The sequence below is a fragment of the Actinia tenebrosa genome, unplaced genomic scaffold (genome assembly GCF_029948245.1).
Source record: "Actinia tenebrosa isolate PJP-AT-01 unplaced genomic scaffold, QUT_ActTen_1.0 PGA_scaffold10__47_contigs__length_13832649, whole genome shotgun sequence".
NCBI classification, from domain to species: Eukaryota; Metazoa; Cnidaria; class Anthozoa; order Actiniaria; family Actiniidae; genus Actinia; species Actinia tenebrosa.
In genome coordinates this window covers 4,417,118-4,437,476 of record NW_028292570.1, presented here as the reverse complement: position 1 = coordinate 4,437,476, position 20,359 = coordinate 4,417,118, and the positions used below count along the sequence as shown (strand labels likewise).

The window sequence follows — 20,359 nt, the reverse complement described above, 5'->3', positions numbered from 1 at the left end:
TAATGAGAGCAGTGAAAATTTCTAACGGAACAGGAAAAGAATAGCCGGGGAATTCTACAATATTGTTGGCCAATATAAGAATCTTAAAAGACGAGATAACTTTTCAAATTGGTGGACAACTGACTTCGTTTCCTTGCATATAATGAGAGCAGTGAAAATTTCAAACAGAACAGGAAAAGAACAGGGAATTCTACTATATTGTTGGCCAATATAAGAATCTTAAAAGACGAGATAACTTTTCAAATTGGTAGACAACTGACTTTGTTTCCTTGCATATAATGAGAGCAGTGAAAATTTCTAACAGAACAGGAAAAGAATAGCCGGGGAATTCTACAATATTGTTGGCTTTCGCTACACTTGTCATTTCCTGTCTCGTGCGGAATGTTCATCAGCTGAATCGCAAGTTTTCAATAGGATTTTTTCTGGTTGACATCAAATGGTGGTCAGTGCTTCAATGACTACTGTTTTTCAGTGCAGAGTTTATTCAATCATAACATGGAATGAAACTTTTCCTTTCCTTTCTAACACATACGGAAACCCCTTCTATTAGCTGTAACCTTAGTGCTATAAGTTCTGCATTGTTAACGATGCTCGTGGATATCCGATGAATAAACGACTTCATGTCTTACTATGCGGATACTCTAACCGGGATGTCCGTTTGAACAACGTTTAGAGAGCAAAATCAGTACCAAAATCTTTCATTCTTGTTAATTCCATAAATTCATTACTATTCTTAACAACTAAGTTATTTTCTCAGATATCTATCTTTATTGCTTGATCCTGATTGGTTCAAATTTGACTTAAGTTTGATTCCTTCGTTTTCACACTCGTATCGTGATTGGTTAACTTTTTTTAAGTGGTCCCGGTTAGTGTCTCCTTGCGCACAGTAAGCCTTCTCTGCATGTGCGTCATGCTTCAATGGTTTTTCTTTGAGTTCTCCGGTTCTCCCTCAGTAAAAATCCACTCCTAAATTCCAATTTGATCACGGAACGAGGGCCGTGAATTTCCTTATTCATTATTCACCGGCTATTTTTATATTTTTACGGCAAATAAGAGTTTCAAATACTGAGTGCGAGAGGGAAAGCTAACCGCTTTAACGAAGTCATGAGTCAACAGGGAAAATCGTTTTTATTTAAAACAGGCAGTATAAATAATGAATTACATTCGATCAGCTTAAAGATTATTATTATTGAGTGAAGTTTTTGTGTAGTGGTAAAGTGGAGAGACTTGGAAATTACAGCGCTTTGAAAATGATACGGCTCCTTGCCTTAGTGGATTATAGTAGTTATTCATATTGAATGGGCTTCTAGGCTTAGAAATTATTAACGAGGAATAGAGACTTTCTTTTGTAAAGCCTAATTGAATGTTTTATAGATTCGTTAAGTAGAACTATGTAAAATGATATGACTTTAGTTTCAACCAATAAAAAAGAAAAATAATTTTTTTTTGTCTGTTCTGTCTGGTAGTGGCACTGCATCTCTCCCTTTTTTAATAGACGAAAATGATTGAAATAACGAGCGACATACCGATATTGGGGTTCACAACAGGTACTCCAAGCTTTTAGCGTAATTATCCTCGCCCTATTCTCCTAAACTTTGGATTGACATGTTTGTATTTAGATCCGATCGACCCCCAAAATTTTAATCCAACAGTGAATGTTCCATCTGAGTTATTTTCCATGAGAAATGAATTTTATCTTCTTGAAAGATAAGGAAAGTAAAGAAATAAAGTTACAAAATCATTTTTCCCCATGAGGCAAATTTCAAAAAGTTCAATCCAACAGTGAAAATATGATTCCAATATGCAAATATTTAGTCTGAAATATTGTTTTTGAGAAACGAATTTAATCTTTAAAAGGAAAGCAAAATAAAGTAATAAAGTCATAAAACTCGCTTTTACAAAGAAAATGTTTTCCCAAATGAGCCAAAAGAAAGAAGTTAACTCAAATATACTTTGGAGACAATTTGCACATAAAAGACGAATTTCCTTGCATTTCCAATCTCAGAAATTTCATTGACATACAAACAGATCAAACCTGATTTTCTCGCTTGAAGTCAGTTGGTAATTTAAGGCACGACTGCAACTTGTTTCTCGCAACGGCGTTCGACACAAATTGCCTGGAGCATTGCATGCAGTGTGTTATAACCTACAGCATATTTCGAAAAAAAAATGTTGCAAAATGAGACAAGTTGCAGCAATAAGTGCCAAAAGTAGAATTCGTTTCTATTTTTGGCAACGATTGCGTCTCTGTTGCAGCGTGTAAACACTCTTGCAATGTGTGTCGCAACGCTGTTGCAAGACAAGTTGTAGAGAAAATTGCTCCAGTGAATCACACCTTTAGTAAGACAAATTCACTCTTGAGAAATTCAAGGCTTAAAAGTTTGGGGCTAACTACTGCACCTGTCATTTGTGTTTAAAATAAAAACATATTCTAACCATATTAACACCCTTGACAGGAAGATTTCGCTAAAAAATTGAAGTACAGTTCCTTTCTGATCGTTCAGCTGAAACTTGTGGAAATTTAAGTTAGTCTGAAAGCTTTACCACGTATCATCCCTCAAAACCTGTGTTCCACAAGGCTGTTGCACATACGTTTCTGAGCAAAACTGGCATCGTGCATTACAGTAGCAGAGTCTCAGGCTATATGAATTCAGCTTTGTGATCTATTGTCTGAATAATAAAGATGCTTTCGTACATATTGGTGAAATGAAGCTATACTAGTCTAGAAATGGGAGGGTTTTATTTATATGAAGCTGATTTTAAGTCCGAAGTTAGAAGTGGAAGTATGCGTATATTATCAGGAAATCGCTGATATTGTCATAAATGCAATTCTCCTAACATATATATTTTGGGATTTTTCTTGAGAAATGTTGTGACAGAATGTGATATCTACAGGTTCAATTACAAGCCCAAGGGAGGCCGAGAGATCTAGGAATCTTTGTGGAATTAGATAAAATAGATTAAGGTTGCCGTAGAATACGTTAGGATTTGTCATGTTTTGACATGTTTTAGGGGCATGTGTCCAAGATGAGGTAGTCAATATTTGACACTGATAAATTGCAATAGTAGATGAAGAGAGGAGAGGAGAGGAGAGGAGAGGAGAGGAGAGGAGGCAGGGAGAAGAGCTCGAGAGAAGAAGAGAAGAGAAGTTTTTAAAAAATAATTGGGATAGTACGCGCGCTACGATTGGTCGAAAACCATGTTTGACAAGGGTATCAAAACACGCTATCGTCATTTTTATAAATACATCAGAATAATACAATATTTTTCCCCCCGTTTTTTGGCGTATTTGTTATTTTATAAAACAGATCAAAAAACAGTTTTTCGTGTTTGATCTGTTAACTTAAGAACGTGAGTAGAATAGCGCAGCGCAACCGTGACGTCATAAAAACGAAGACAAAGGCGAAATTCAGACAAACAAACTTACAAGTTTACTTTCAGCAGACAATTTTCACAGCCGATCGCAGTTGATTTTAGTTTACATGGGTTATTATTGTAACTTTAAGTAAAAATAATAAGATCGGTTCGCATAATCCTCGTAACGGTTAAACAGAATGCAATGTTTGTCCGAATCTTTAAGCTATTTTTAGAATCAGTGCGCTGCGCTATTGATCGCTTCCAAAAAATAAAAAATTGCACATTCAAAACACGTTAAAGCACACCTTGAAATAAATCAATAAATAATCCATCACTTTAGCAATGCATTAATTGAAATTGATTTATATCACCAAAATTTTAATTTCAACTCCAAGGAAATGAACTCGAGGTATACTCACAAACAATAAGTCACAATTACCATTCAAAGGTCCACATATTTTGTTATCAAACCATAGCAATTCTTTAAACTTTTTTTATCTCAATAATACTCCTATATCCGTGATGATTAAGAGCTATTTAATAATTTATCGGAAAACTGAAAGAAGTTTACTATGGAACTTGTCATACGATAATATAGTAAAACTGCACAATGTTGTAAAGATTGCGTAACTGTTACGGAACTTTGCAATTTTACTATTATCAATGAGACCAATATTTTAAATTCAAATTTAAGTTCATTACTTATTTTGATAATAAACTTTCTTTTCCGATAAATAAAGACATTTTGTAATGTTGGTTTGTTAATAGATTAATTATACAGCTTCTCATTAATCCCATATATAGGTAACTGTCCAATTATTTTCTTAATTGGACAGGTCTTGTTGATATGGGATTAATTAGGCAGCTATATAATTAATAGGTAATGGGATTTCATGCTCCCCAATCAAGAAATAATTAGACTCGAAAAATTCCCCCGACTGCCAATTTGGACTTGGCTTCTGCCTCATCCAATTTTATCAGTCCTCGGAATTTCCCTCGTCCAATTATTTCTTAATTGGACACCATGGACTCCTATTACATATACTAATCATGTTATTTTCGTGACAGGGACAGTTTGGTGAGACATTAATTCCCTTTCAACGGAAACTAACTTATTCATTTTCATTACTTTAGTTGTTTTACCGGAATTCTCCGACGTCCAATTGTATCACCTCGTTACTATTTCTGTCTCACTTCCTTTCGTTGATGTTTCACAATGGTACAGCGGAATTTTGTAGTGGAATTGATTTTAGAATGGATGTTTCGTTCATGGTGAGTTTTGCTTTGGCTCTAAACCAATCAAAATGTTCGAGAACATCGTGAGTTCCGCCCTATTCCAAACCAATCACATTTCGAGAAAGTGCATGCACTTGAGCATTGTGACTTCCGCCCTATTCTAAACCAATCACATTTCGAGAAAGTGCACGCACATGAACATTGTGACTTCCGCCCTATTCTAAACCAATCACATTTCGAGAAAGTGCATGCAAGAGAATATGAACTAAGAGAAGGAATCCTACCTATATATCCTTGTAACCATCATGTGCACAGTTTGATGCTATTTTTAGCTTGGAGATATTTTGAGTGAAGAACCTGACTGGTTGATTTCTTGAGGGTAGGCGGCTTCCAGTCTTGCAGTAAACAAAAACCTGTGTTTTTGTCGTGGACGTAGCGAAATATGTCGCATTTCGCGTCCTAAAATGAGGCATTAAAGGAAAGCATGATTTTTGCGCGGGTATGGTAACGAGTTAAAAATAGCATCAATGATTCTAAAAATAGCATCAAACTGTGCACATGATGGGGAACGGGGATTCCTTTTCTTAGTTCATTTTCTCTTGGTGCATGCACATCGACTGACCAATCATAGTTCGAGAAAGTGCATGTACATGGACATTGTGACTTATAAAGCCCTATTCTAAACCAATCACATTTCGAGAAAGTGCATGCACATGGACTGATTGTGACTTCCGCCCTATTCTAAACCAATCACATTTCGAGAAAGTGCGCATAACTATTGTGATTTTTTCAACTGGCATAGAGGAAATAAATACAGGTCTCTTCAGTTGGTAACTTAAAAAAACCTTCTCATTTTAGCCATATATAATTCCTTACTATCAATCACGTGACTATTGGAGTTGACTGAGGGGCAATTATTATGCAAGTCAAAACATGCCAAAATAAGTACGTAAGTATCATATCTCACTACTCACTATTTTTACGGTCTGAAACCAGAAATCAATTAAGGTACACATACAACCTTCAAGATCCGCCAAGCTTCTAAATGTTAATTTCCTCGTAGTCAAAACACAGATATTACCGGTAGTGACGTCTATTGATAGTTGACTATTGATGTAAAACATTTTTAACAGTCCAAGTAGACCAGACTGAATCACCACACTTGACCTTATTTTTTTTCACAGATCAGACATGACAAAGCTATTTTAGATTATTCCAGATGTACAAGAATTTGTTTCTATAATACAGTACTATTTCTAGCAATAATTGAAGGTGACAAAGAATGTCAGTTGTATCGAGAGTGGGTTCCCTGTGGCGCCTTTGCGCAAAAGATCGCACATGGATTCATTGACGCAAATGTTCCTAGACTTCAGGCATTATTTGCTAGACACTACGAAACGAAAATAGGCGAATTACATAATTACCATGACTGTCTGACGAAAGTAAGTATGCGGTAATATGTCAGCAGAAAGAAAGAACGCTCCAGTGAAAAACAGGTAAAAGATTTAAAAAATATGTAGAGGGTATTACAAGGTGGCGCGACCATTTTTCAACACGAGAAGATAATTAAACTTCATATCCTCAAGCCAACGTGTGAATTTATTTTTATTATATAGGCACATTCACAAACAAATTTTTTTGGAAAACACTGGAAAGCATTGGAAAGGCCGTTATCGATAGTCAGAGTATGGAAAAGATGTCATCTGATATCCCGGATGTAGTTCGTGTGAAAAATACAATGGCGTATCTCCCAGTAAAATACTGTCTATAGGTTGCTATCAATAGACGTCACTTCCGGCAATAGCTATTTTTTGATGGCTTGTAGAATCCTGGAGGTTGTTTTGATCTCTTGTTTTTTGGTTTGATGTTGTGAAAATAGTCAAATACAATAGTTTGAGGACTTATTTTGATATGTTTTGACTTAGCATCCGCTAGTTGCCCCCCAGTCAACCGCTTGTTTGCCCCCCAGTCAACTCAAAAAAGTCGGCCACGTGATTAATAGTAAGCAATATAATAAATAATCGTAAACGAGTTCTCAATTAGCCTACATTTTGTGTCTTTAACATCAAGTGTTTTTCAATTTATTATTTGTATTGCTGATAATATTAATAATATTTATTCAGCCCCTAATTAATATGATATCTACGTCACCTGTGAAGGTGATCGATTTACCAAACAGAAGGGTCCTTTTGCATTTATAATAAGTAGTATATGTAAATATTCTGAAGCCTGCCGGCTGTTTGAAGCTAAAATCGCGTATACCCCTGAGTCTGAAATTAAATAATAAAGGAGTATTCATAAACTCGAACAATATGTCTATTGAAATGTTGAACAGAATCCTTGGTGCATTTGATCCTGGGACTGTAGGACGCTTCTATGATGATTTATTTTTAAGTTTTTGTGCACGTGTTTTATTTATAGTTTGATCTCAAATAAAAAGAGAATGAAAGAGAGAAAGAAAACATCAAGGCCACTATATATCTGTTTCGTGCAGTTTAAAATGCGTAGTTAGCAAATGGGGGTAAATAGTTTGATTTCGTGATTTGCCTTAATTTATAGGAAGTTTGGAGAAATAAATTAGCAAATGAAACCATCTTAAGCTTTTGGTAAAGTTCATTGTGTTACTTCAAAAACTGCTATTTTGGTATACACTATAAAACAGAATGAGTCATATAGTGTTCAGTGTGAAATCTTAGTATCTTGAGGCGTTAGTAGGTTATTGGTAATAGGCTTTAGCAAAGCCAATATAAGAATCTTAAAAGACGAGATAACTTTTCAAATGGGTAGACAACTGACTATGAGTTCCTTACATATAATGAGAGCAGTGAAAATTTCTAACGGAACAGGAAAAGAATAGCCGGGGAATTCTACAATATTGTTGGCCAATATAAGAATCTTAAAATACGAGATAACTTTTCAAATTGGTGGACAACTGACTTCGTTTCCTTGCATATAATGAGAGCAGTGAAAATTTCAAACAGAACAGGAAAAGAACAGGGAATTCTACTATATTGTTGGCCAATATAAGAATCTTAAAAGACGAGATAACTTTTCAAATTGGTAGACAACTGACTTTGTTTCCTTGCATATAATGAGAGCAGTGAAAATTTCTAACAGAACAGGAAAAGAATAGCCGGGGAATTCTACAATATTGTTGGCTTTCGCTACACTTGTCATTTCCTGTCTCGTGCGGAATGTTCATCAGCTGAATCGCAAGTTTTCAATAGGATTTTTTCTGGTTGACATCAAATGGTGGTCAGTGCTTCAATGACTACTGTTTTTCAGTGCAGAGTTTATTCAATCATAACATGGAATGAAACTTTTCCTTTCCTTTCTAACACATACGGAAACCCCTTCTATTAGCTGTAACCTTAGTGCTATAAGTTCTGCATTGTTAAACGATGCTCGTGGATATCCGATGAATAAACGACTTCATGTCTTACTATGCGGATACTCTAACCGGGATGTCCGTTTGAACAACGTTTAGAGAGCAAAATCAGTACCAAAATCTTTCATTCTTGTTAATTCCATAAATTCATTACTATTCTTAACAACTAAGTTATTTTCTCAGATATCTATCTTTATTGCTTGATCCTGATTGGTTCAAATTTGACTTAAGTTTGATTCCTTCGTTTTCACACTCGTATCGTGATTGGTTAACTTTTTTTAAGTGGTCCCGGTTAGTGTCTCCTTGCGCACAGTAAGCCTTCTCTGCATGTGCGTCATGCTTCAATGGTTTTTCTTTGAGTTCTCCGGTTCTCCCTCAGTAAAAATCCACTCCTAAATTCCAATTTGATCACGGAACGAGGGCCGTGAATTTCCTTATTCATTATTCACCGGCTATTTTTATATTTTTACGGCAAATAAGAGTTTCAAATACTGAGTGCGAGAGGGAAAGCTAACCGCTTTAACGAAGTCATGAGTCAACAGGGAAAATCGTTTTTATTTAAAACAGGCAGTATAAATAATGAATTACATTCGATCAGCTTAAAGATTATTATTATTGAGTGAAGTTTTTGTGTAGTGGTAAAGTGGAGAGACTTGGAAATTACAGCGCTTTGAAAATGATACGGCTCCTTGCCTTAGTGGATTATAGTAGTTATTCATATTGAATGGGCTTCTAGGCTTAGAAATTATTAACGAGGAATAGAGACTTTCTTTTGTAAAGCCTAATTGAATGTTTTATAGATTCGTTAAGTAGAACTATGTAAAATGATATGACTTTAGTTTCAACCAATAAAAAAGAAAAATAAATTTTTTTTGTCTGTTCTGTCTGGTAGTGGCACTGCATCTCTCCCTTTTTTAATAGACGAAAATGATTGAAATAACGAGCGACATACCGATATTGGGGTTCACAACAGGTACTCCAAGCTTTTAGCGTAATTATCCTCGCCCTATTCTCCTAAACTTTGGATTGACATGTTTGTATTTAGATCCGATCGACCCCCAAAATTTTAATCCAACAGTGAATGTTCCATCTGAGTTATTTTCCATGAGAAATGAATTTTATCTTCTTGAAAGATAAGGAAAGTAAAGAAATAAAGTTACAAAATCATTTTTCCCCATGAGGCAAATTTCAAAAAGTTCAATCCAACAGTGAAAATATGATTCCAATATGCAAATATTTAGTCTGAAATATTGTTTTTGAGAAACGAATTTAATCTTTAAAAGGAAAGCAAAATAAAGTAATAAAGTCATAAAACTCGCTTTTACAAAGAAAATGTTTTCCCAAATGAGCCAAAAGAAAGAAGTTAACTCAAATATACTTTGGAGACAATTTGCACATAAAAGACGAATTTCCTTGCATTTCCAATCTCAGAAATTTCATTGACATACAAACAGATCAAACCTGATTTTCTCGCTTGAAGTCAGTTGGTAATTTAAGGCACGACTGCAACTTGTTTCTCGCAACGGCGTTCGACACAAATTGCCTGGAGCATTGCATGCAGTGTGTTATAACCTACAGCATATTTCGAAAAAAAATGTTGCAAAATGAGACAAGTTGCAGCAATAAGTGCCAAAAGTAGAATTCGTTTCTATTTTTGGCAACGATTGCGTCTCTGTTGCAGCGTGTAAACACTCTTGCAATGTGTGTCGCAACGCTGTTGCAAGACAAGTTGTAGAGAAAATTGCTCCAGTGAATCACACCTTTAGTAAGACAAATTCACTCTTGAGAAATTCAAGGCTTAAAAGTTTGGGGCTAACTACTGCACCTGTCATTTGTGTTTAAAATAAAAACATATTCTAACCATATTAACACCCTTGACAGGAAGATTTCGCTAAAAAATTGAAGTACAGTTCCTTTCTGATCGTTCAGCTGAAACTTGTGGAAATTTAAGTTAGTCTGAAAGCTTTACCACGTATCATCCCTCAAAACCTGTGTTCCACAAGGCTGTTGCACATACGTTTCTGAGCAAAACTGGCATCGTGCATTACAGTAGCAGAGTCTCAGGCTATATGAATTCAGCTTTGTGATCTATTGTCTGAATAATAAAGATGCTTTCGTACATATTGGTGAAATGAAGCTATACTAGTCTAGAAATGGGAGGGTTTTATTTATATGAAGCTGATTTTAAGTCCGAAGTTAGAAGTGGAAGTATGCGTATATTATCAGGAAATCGCTGATATTGTCATAAATGCAATTCTCCTAACATATATATTTTGGGATTTTTCTTGAGAAATGTTGTGACAGAATGTGATATCTACAGGTTCAATTACAAGCCCAAGGGAGGCCGAGAGATCTAGGAATCTTTGTGGAATTAGATAAAATAGATTAAGGTTGCCGTAGAATACGTTAGGATTTGTCGGGATCTAGAACAGGAGGAGAAGAAAATAGGATCGTCAGACGAAGAAACTATTGCGTCATAATAAAAACACTTAAGTAGCAACCTTTCTTGTATCACGGGAAATTTTCTATATCTACGTAAACGAGCTAAATTCGTCAAAGTTGAGATCCATATGAAGCTAGTGGACTGAACCTAGAACATTCCATCATATTAACAGAGAAATGCAACCATGGAGACCAAATACACACGCGCCAAAATAGAAAACCTAATAATTATGAAAGTTTCTGAAAGTTTATGAAAAGGGTGGAGGCCCGAAGTGAGACTATCGTGAAAGATTTAACTGAAATTCGTGGTTTGCTCAAAATTGTAAGATTTTTAAGTTATAAATTTTAGAAAAACGTTAGGAAGTCACTTTGATCAAAGTCAAAAATGACGATGTTTCTCGCAACTTGATGAATAACTAAACTGACGTAAAAGAATCCAGGTAGTTGACGTCTTTTCAATTAAAGGATAGTGAGAGCTGATTGGCTCCAACTATCGTTCAGTGCCTTCAAGTCTTACCTTAAAGACATCACTACTACGATATGATTCATTAGCCTCTCAAGTTTGTACAACCGTTAGAACTCCCAAACAACTTTTAACAAAGTTTATTTTCTTGGAGACGTTTCATCTTAAACGGCAAAATGAGTCAAGTTTTCATCTCGGTCTGCGCACTGGTATTTTGTTTTCTGCTGATAGAAGGTAAAAACATTTATTAATTTATTTTTACTTTTATTTCTTATTTTTTTAATTTACAAAGCTTTGATTAATTCTTCGCTTATTTAAAACTGCATAACATTTTTTCGAGTTGAACTTTTCTTCAACTGGATGTTTTCCCTTAGTCAAAGACGGTTTACTTAAGAAAACTAAATGATTTTTTTAAAAACAAAATTTACAAGAGAAGATAAAAAGTTTATTAATATTTACGATTTAGAAGGTAAGAGAGAAGTTTCGGTATTAATCTATTTTTACTTTTATTTAGTTTTTTTAAGTTACGAAGTTTTGATTAATTCTTCGCGTATTTAAAACTGCACCACATATTTTCAAGTTTTTCCTTAGCCAAAAACGATTTACTTAGGACAACTAAATCATGAATATTTTTTAAAATAAAATTTACAAAAGAAGATATAAAGTTCATCAATTTTTACAAATTAGAAGGTAAAAAGTTTTATTTTTATTTATAGTCTTTAAAAGTTAAGGGAGTTAACGATTGATTCTTCGCAGTTTTAAAACTCACCACACTTTCAGTCCACAATTTTTATATTTTTTATTTTTGTTAAAAAATTACTTAAACAAACGAAAGACTTAAAAAATTATCAGTCAAAAAATATTCATAATAAGCTATAATGTCATAAATAGCTAATAACTTTAAAGCATCATCGAATGATTTCCGCTGCAGCTAGGGAAGGAAAGACGAAAAGCTTCAAAACCTTTGGGAATCTCAAGAAGAAAGAAATATAAAATAGCTGTAAACATGGAATGAGAATCTGAGTTGATAAAGAAAAAAAACCAAAGTTAAAAAAGAAAAGGGGTTTTAATTTTAAAGTTTGTGAACTCTTCGAAAGTCAAATCAAGACTGAGCGTTGCGAAAATATTGATAATTATTATCAATCCACAAACATAGTTTTTACATGATTTTCTCTCTGGAATGAAGCTCTTTTTCTTGAGTAAAATAATACTGAAATCCCCAGAGAATTTAAAACTTTAGCATTTATCTAGTTAATTATTGATCGTAGTGGTCGCCCAAGCCGGTATTTTTTGCCGAAACGAAAATCTCCAAGGAGATCGAAAGTTTTGAATCATGATTCATTGCAGGCCTATGAACTGCATTCAACATGAATTCAGGTCAGAACAAAAATCCAGCTTAAAAATGACCTACATACGTTCAAAGATAAAAGTGTTATTCATTAAATTCTTTAATTCAAAGGTGTTACTTCCCTATCTTTGTTAAAACAGATTTAGAATTAAAGTATAGTTTTTGCGGAAAACGAGTTAAAAGGAATAAGAAAATGAGAGACACACGCACACACAAGAAATAAAATTTTTGTGTGGTACTTAAGGTTATAAATATAAGTTATTCCCAACAAGAAACGGAAAAAAGTTTTCTATTCATAAATTTTTATCGCGTAAGAAAAAAAAAAAATTCTACCAAGGTGATGTAAAACTAAACGCCTAATTTCCAATTTTTCTGTTGCAGTAATGGTAATAATTCTATCTTTTCTCACTCCATTTTTTTTTTTTTTTTTTCAATTTTTCTCTACAAAAATCTTGGAAAGCAAAGACTAAAATCTTGAAAAACGATGACTGAACTTAAAAAACACAATGACTAAAATCTTGAAATACAATGTTGATTATTCAAAATTTAAAAAAAGTTTTTTAGAGTTTTCAATTAGCGGTCTAACGAATTTCTTGTCGATTAATTTTTTGTAAAATTCATATCTTCCTTGGGTACATGACCTGCAATCTTATGCTGAAAAAATCGCAAGAAACGCAACAAAATTTACTTGTCCCATTATTATTATTCAGCCGTGTTCGATGAATTTTTGAGAAAAGCCTTAGTAAAAATATGAGGTATAGGATAGCAACCATATTTAAAACTTCGTGGCGTGCAAATTATTTATGTACGATTCATTGAAGGGATCAGAATAAAAAGAGAGAGAGTCCGGTTCAAAAGCTAAACTAATATTTCCAAATACATTATTAGACATATTATACATACAATTTCAATTTTAATGTCGATCGAGTATCCGAAATTATTTTTCAATTTTGTCTTCTTGCATTCGTTTATCAGCTATATATCGAGCTCTACTTCATCATTTTTGTCGAAGTCTCCTAGTTCTCCTCCATCTTCGTCATTTTCGTCGTCTTAGATTTTTCTTCTTCTTTTCATCAAAAAGTTGTATTTTAAAGGCGCGATTACAAGGGGTAATTGCGTTGAGTATTTCAGCGTGTTACCTACAGCAAATCGTTGCGAAAAGTAGAATTCGTTCCTACTTTCGGCAACGATTGGGTATCCGTTGCACCGTGTAGACACTCTTGCAACTTGTGTCGCAACGCTGTTGCGAGACAAGTTGAAGAGAAATTTGTTCCGTGTAATCGCACCTTAAGTCATTATCTTAGTAGTATGCTCGGATGTCCACCGACACTTCTGGCGCTCAAAATATAGGCCTTCCAATGTTTCCAAAAGAAAATCCAATTTTTTGAGATAAAGCTTTTGTATTGATTTGGTAACGAATTAACGAAGAGTAACAAACCCTACAAACCTTACAAGAAATAACAGTGTTTTTTAATACTTTTTCCCGCAGTGAGAGCCACCAATACCACAACATCCAATTCATCAGCTCCTATCTGTAATGATAATAGCACCGTGAATGGAAGCTCCGCGAACATGACAGGAAACACCACAGCATGCAGTCCATCTATATCGTACTCTCTCACACCAAGCCCTTCTCCGACACCTACAGCTACTGCAGGTGCACAGGCAACTACAACGACCGCAGGAAGTGGAACACCGACGACCACTACATCTTCTACTACTTCTACCCCGGGTGGTGGAGCCACACCTACCACAGCTGGAGCAAGCAATGGAACCACTTCTACCACAGCTGGAGCAAGTAATGGAACCACTTCTACCACAACTGGAGCAAGTAATGGAACCACTTCTACCACAACTGGGTCAGGCGGTAGCACCGCATCTAACACTGCTGGGTCAGGCACTACCACCGCATCTACTACGACAGGAGCTGCCGGTAGCACCGCATCTAACACGGCTGGGTCAGTCGATAGCACCGCATCTACCACGGCAGGAGCAGGCGGTAGCACTACTTCTACCACGGCTGGGTCAGGAAGCAGCACCGCATCTACCACAGCGGTTTCAGGTGGTAGCACCACAGCTACTACAACTGGAGGAGACGGTGGAACAACAGCTGCAACTTCAGCAGGTTGGTTTAAAAGCATGCATATGGTGAATCACAATTATGGAATCAACTTAAATCCTCAGGTTACTTAATAAGCATTATTTTAATTATCTTCGGCAATAATTCTCATATATATCTCTCTTATTCTTTAGGAGCAATTCAGCCAACTACAACCTCTTCATCTTCCAGTGGAAGTACCCAGACCCCTGGAGGTATGAGAGAATGAGAAAATTATTTCATGAATTTAATTTCAAAACAATAGTATGGATTATTTAGGAACTGAAAAGATTATTTATAAGAGTAGCTAAACGACAATGAATAACGTCAACTACCAACGGAGAAAAAGTAGTACTGCTGTCATGAAATAAAGAATGCGAGACAAGACCAGTAGTACTGACTGACATTAGCCAATGTCTAAAAATTGTTGCCTAAGTCATTAACTCGATTCCTTACCTCTTGCAACCATTGCAGCAACTATGCAATTTCTTTTGTAAGGAGCATTACCTTGAGTCGTAACACCGCCTTTATTTTATGACGGTTCTTGACCTAGTATTCGCTTTTATCCGCAGGTTCAAATTCCACTACACAAAGTCCAACTGGAGAAATGCCAACAACCAAAGCAAAACTTCCTTACGCTAAAGCAACAATTTCCGCACGACTTTTTGGCATTTTTACTCAAGATCTTAAAAACAATAATTCAGATGTAAGCAAATGTTTTTATTCTTGTCATTGTTCTTATTCATATGCGAACCGCTTTGCTAAATCTGCAAACTAAGACTCACAAACAAAGTTATACCCGCACACAGAGGACACCTAGTAGCACAGACACTGGAATCGATCCCAGGAATTATTACGCAAGCTACCATTCGTTTTTAATAGTTATTCTTAGAGGGTCGCCAAGAGATAAAGAAATCATACTCAAGAAAATGAGACATGAATGTTTTGTTTTAATGATTATAAAGTAATGTTAATTACGTTTTCATTTAGGGATTCAAAAGTAAAGCCAAAGAATGTGAAGATGCCATTTGTCCAGTCATTACAGCAAAGTTCAAGAATGGATCTGTAAAAGAGTGTCGGGTGAAGGAGTTTATCAATGGAAGTATAATAGCAGTGATGATTGTAACCGTTGACCAAGAAATCGCCAGCATTCCACCAAATACTTCCTACAATAATATCAGTAAGTAAACATATATATCAACTTCCCAATGACCTACTAGGAATAGGTTAGAAACGTGAAGTATGAGGTTTATGCACCAAATTTAGGGAAAAGAGTTGGGACTACCCGGTACCCATCATGCACCTATAAAGTAAAATTTGTTTTTAATTATCTGTACTGTCTGCATAAGGCAAGTATGCTAAATATCGTATTTTCGTAATAAAAATGGACACCCTGTAATGAGCATTTCAACGGGTCTCTGAACGTGGAAGGGTATTTCCGGTTCCCTTTTTTGTACGTTTGTTTTGATCTTGCCTTTTATTGGAGAATTCTACAGGGTTCGTGCTGAGGTAACCACTTAAAATTCAAGGACTATTCAAGGAGTATACAAGGACCCAAAAATGAAATTTCAAGGAGTTGCACATGGTTGACTTTCAGATTTTCAATCTTTTCCGACCAGATCGATTTCATAGTAGCACGAACCCTGATTCTAGTCATTTCTGTGTACTAGGCGCTGTCTCGGGACAGTGTTGGGTTTCGTTCCCTACGTTTTCGGGTTTTTCGAATGGCCATAATAAACCAACCAATAATTTATCAATTGTCTCTATTTTCTTCTAGTAACCAACGCTCTTTTGGAAGCCAATTCCACAGGCACCTTAAAGGGATTGAATCTTTATAGTGTAAACGTCAACTCTGAGGTCCCCACACGTCCTCCACCTCCACCTCCAGCCCCGGAAGATGACGATGACGGTTTGGAAGGATGGCAGATTGCTCTTATCGTTATCTTTGTATTGATTCTTATTTGCGTCATCGTCTTTGTCGTCTTCTTGGTGAGTTGTCATTTTTTTAGTTTCATAACTAGACGCCTCCTAGACTCAATGTGTTAACTAAATCAGCATGGGTACCATGTCTCTGCGTGCTTATCTGATATTTTCTTTGGGAATTACATTCAGTGGAATCTCTTATATACGGATACTTCTATATTTCGGACACATATATTACGGACACCTCTATATTACGGACACCTCTATATCACGGGCACCTCTATACTACGGACATCTCTATATTACGGACACCTCTATATTACGGACACCTCTATATTACGGACATCTCTATATTACGGACACCTCTACATTACGGACACCTCTATATTACGGATACCTCTATACTACGGACATCTCTATATTACGGACACCTCTATATTACGGATACCTCTATATTACGGACATCTCTATATTACGGACATCTCAATGTTACGGACATCTCTATATTACGGACACCTCTATATTACAGACACCTCTATATTACGCGCATCTCTATATTACGGACACCTCTATATTACAGACACCTCTATATTACGCGCATCTCTATATTACGGGCATTTCTTTATGACAGACACCTCTATTACATATATTTATGTCCCGGTAAAATCATTATACATCAATATGTTTCATAGACCCGATCGCTATATTAAGGACACTTTTTCCTGACCCTTCGGTGCCCTTTTTATAGAGGTTCAACTGCATACGCAATATACATTTCCATTCTATTCCAATTTTTATATTTTCTGTATTCCATATTAATATTATTTGATGTTATTCTCCATAGGTAATGTACAAGAAAAAGACAGAGCCAGCCAAAGAAATGGTCGACCGTGGTTGTAACATGGGAGCATCAAACCCGGTATGTCTTTCAATGTTCTCTTTAACTGGATGGATGGATGGAGGGAGGGAGGGAGGGAGGGAGGGGGGGAGGGAGGGAGGGGGGGAGGGAGGGAGGGGGGGAGGGAGGGATGGATAAATGAATGAAGGAGGATACTAAGAAAGGAAAGAATGAAATAAAAAGAAAGGAAAGATGTTTAAAAAAAACAACAACTAAACAATCATGCATGGGGGGAAAAAGACAAAAAAAAAAAAAAAAAAAAAAAAAAAAAAGAATAAATAAATAAGAAAGGGAGAAAGGGAGAATAAAATAAAAAAGAGAGTATAAAAATTAGGGAATAAAGGGAGGGGTAAGGAAGGAAGGCCCAATGAATGAAGCAAGGAAGTAAAAAAGGAATAAAGGAAGCATGCAAGCAAACAAGGAATGGGTGGATAAAAAGAAATAGATAGACAGATGAATTCATTAACGACGAATAAGAAAATAAATATAGTAATTCAAATATTTGAGGTTATTAATTTCATCTTTCTAGTACTTATAAGCCATTTTTCTCTTATAGGCAATGTATGGCGACGCAGAGGACAAGGTATAATCCATCAAACACGACGAACATCTGAAAGACTTGCCCAAATCAAACAAACGTATTATTAGTATAGATTAGTTTTTAGAACATTTTAGAAGATTATAGTAAAGTAGACTATAGAATTCTTGACATCTTGTCCTTCCTATTGTGAACAATTGGAATAACAAAAGTAAGAGAATGAAAGAAAGAAAGAAGGCATGTCAGAGCACGAGGCTCACTGAATTTAAAGAAATTTTCAATAGACAAATGAGGGAAATTTTTCTTCATTCTTTAGATAGCTAGCCTTTTCCATCATGGATCTAGAATCTAAGAACAATATTTTTTTTTCTAATCAACACAAGCAATCGAAGTGTTAAATTTGGGGAACATCATTTTCCCATGTCAGAACTGAAAAAGTATCATTCTCTTGAAAAGGAACTTGTTTGTTTCACATTCATATGTTTTAAACGCTCGTCAAGAATAGGCAATGACACGTTGTCTCAAATAGGTAAAATTACGGCCAAGCTAAAAAGGGTCTGTTTTGAGATTTGCTCATAAAGGAACTATTTTTTTGTGCATTTTACCTTTTTGTTCACAGATGAATTCAAAGATTAGGGGGGAAATTAGATTAGTAAGAGATACTTAAAAGAATTCCAAAACCACTTATTAAGTCTATGAACATCGGCATATACAAAATTATAAATTAATCTGCATGATTTTTATCACAGAATCAAGTGCTCTAAATACTTTCCATTGAGATAACCTATGACATACTAGCAAATGGCTCTAGTTTCGAATTTTCTGTTGCTCGGGGTTAGCTTCAATTTTGTTTAAAATACTCATGTGTTTCATCCAGTGATGAAGTTGTGGAATTTCAAAGTCTCTTGCATCGTTGAAGTTGCGCTGCTTTACTTTACTGTTGGAAATTGTGAATATTTTAATGCAAATGAGTCTGCATGTAAAAATCCAAGAAGACGGCAGCATCTCACGAATTCGAAAATGGTTGATTTGCTTGTTAATTTTATAACTCATTATTTATCAACACAAATTCAACCAACTCTCTCACTTGTACAAATTCACTTCAGACATTTTAGTAACGTTATGTAGAAAAGGAGATAAAAGTATTGTATTTTAGATGGATTTAATCAGATAAAGTCATACGTGGAGTCACCAGCAATACACGCCTTTTAACCGTGGCCATTACGCTACGGCGGCCATTTTGAATTAAGACGTTTTATATGGGATGCCGAAGGGATAACTACTGGAAAATATATAGATAGCTGTTAGGGAGTCTTTTTATATGACTTTTTGCTTTTCAATAAGAAGCACATCTAAAAAGCAATTGAATTTGCTGGTAGTTGCTGGAACAACTCGGATGTGAAACACTAAGACTTTCGATTATTTTATAAAGAGGAACCCCTCCCTCTGTAATAATTTATAAGAATTTTCTAATTTTTGCCGCCTCGGCATCCGGCATAATTCAAGATGGCCGCAGAGACTAAATTCAGTGCTTTTAGGAGCGCATGAAAAGGATTTTTATGCTTGTAAAAGTACTAATAGTTTTATAGATATTTATCAGTCCAAGCAGCACTGCAAAAATGATTGAATAAATTAACCTGAAATATTAAACACATATGTAGACGATATTACATGGCCTCGTGGAAATAAGGAAATCAGGGGCGGATCCAGGATTTTTTCAAGGGTGGGGTTGTAGCATTGATTGAGGTGGTGGAGAGATATAGCAGACCAAAGGGTTAGGGAGACAATTATTTGCAGCAGGCGAGCATGGTTGTTTCAAGGTCCTACACACGGCGTATAGAAAAAAAACCCCAGCGAAATGTGTTCGGCACCCCTGTTTTAATAAAACTCGCGATGCCGTTCTTTTTGTCATGAAAAAAAAAACCAAAGATAATAAATGAAATATCACGATGGCTCTCATAGGGGGGTTTGCAACCCCCAATCCCCCCCCCCCTAGATCCGCCACTGGAAACAACTTCGAGCTTTGAGATGTTATCTGTGCGAGTGAACATGAGCGAAGCGAACGAGTGAGCGAATGAAAACAAGAGGCAACGCAAACTAAACTGATAAGAACCTATTCAAATAATATTAAAAATGACCTCTAACCATATATATATTAATAGCGTTAGAGAGGAGTGTTTTTAAAAATCAATTCAACAAATGTTCTCGCCGTTTTAAAAAGACTGCTAATCAAGCCTTAAACTTACCTCCTTGAACACGAATACAAGCCCCACAAAGTTGATGAAAATAAAATTTACGGAAGCTTTTGCTACTGATAAACACTTTTAGATAAGACCTACTTCACTTAAAGCTTTTTCACGGCGATTTTCATTCAAAAGTAGTAGAGAAAACTCTCGAAATCACGCCACAAAAAACCACAACCCGATCCATCAATGGCTACTGCAGACTGCAGAAATTATAGATGACGCTCGCGTATTTTCTCGCCAAAACCACCACAGGGAAACCAATATTTGAAGTCACCAGCAATGCCTTTGGCAGTTCTTTGGCATGAGGCTTTATGAGCTAAGTATTAGATGTTCCTAGATCGAAATAAAAACTTTCTAGATCAAGGCAATCTTTGATTAGTCGTGAAGTACCCCTCTCCACTTTTCTTAAAAAAAACATTAAA

General features: G+C 35.6%; 1 protein-coding gene and 1 long non-coding RNA gene across 2 annotated transcripts; one reads left to right on the top strand and one right to left on the bottom strand.

The window, feature by feature from the left end:
* The first annotated feature begins 10,983 nt into the window (after positions 1 to 10,983).
* On the top strand, positions 10,984 to 19,358 carry LOC116306582 (uncharacterized). Its single transcript, XM_031716658.2, has 8 exons — positions 10,984 to 11,120; positions 13,724 to 14,359; positions 14,488 to 14,547; positions 14,905 to 15,038; positions 15,323 to 15,512; positions 16,110 to 16,321; positions 17,100 to 17,174; positions 17,710 to 19,358. The coding sequence occupies exons 1-8, from the start codon at positions 11,063 to 11,065 to the stop codon at positions 17,740 to 17,742; spliced, it is 1,398 nt and encodes a 465-aa protein (XP_031572518.2). The 5' UTR covers positions 10,984 to 11,062; the 3' UTR covers positions 17,743 to 19,358.
* Positions 11,012 to 20,128, bottom strand: LOC116306583 (uncharacterized). Its single transcript, XR_004198302.1, has 2 exons — positions 19,938 to 20,128; positions 11,012 to 11,110 (listed from the first exon to the last, which is right to left on the bottom strand). It is a non-coding gene; the product is annotated as an uncharacterized LOC116306583 (long non-coding RNA).
* Positions 20,129 to 20,359: the final 231 nt, after the last annotated feature.

Excerpts from the sequence above, each read along its gene's own strand:
- LOC116306582 (XM_031716658.2), top strand. The coding sequence starts at position 11,063 with ATGAGTCAAGTTTTCATCTCGGTCTGCGCACTGGTATTTTGTTTTCTG. Across the intron at positions 14,360-14,487 it reads AACAGCTGCAACTTCAGCAG|GAGCAATTCAGCCAACTACA; the intron begins GTTGGTTTAAAA and ends CTTATTCTTTAG. Across the intron at positions 16,322-17,099 it reads TCGTCTTTGTCGTCTTCTTG|GTAATGTACAAGAAAAAGAC; the intron begins GTGAGTTGTCAT and ends TATTCTCCATAG.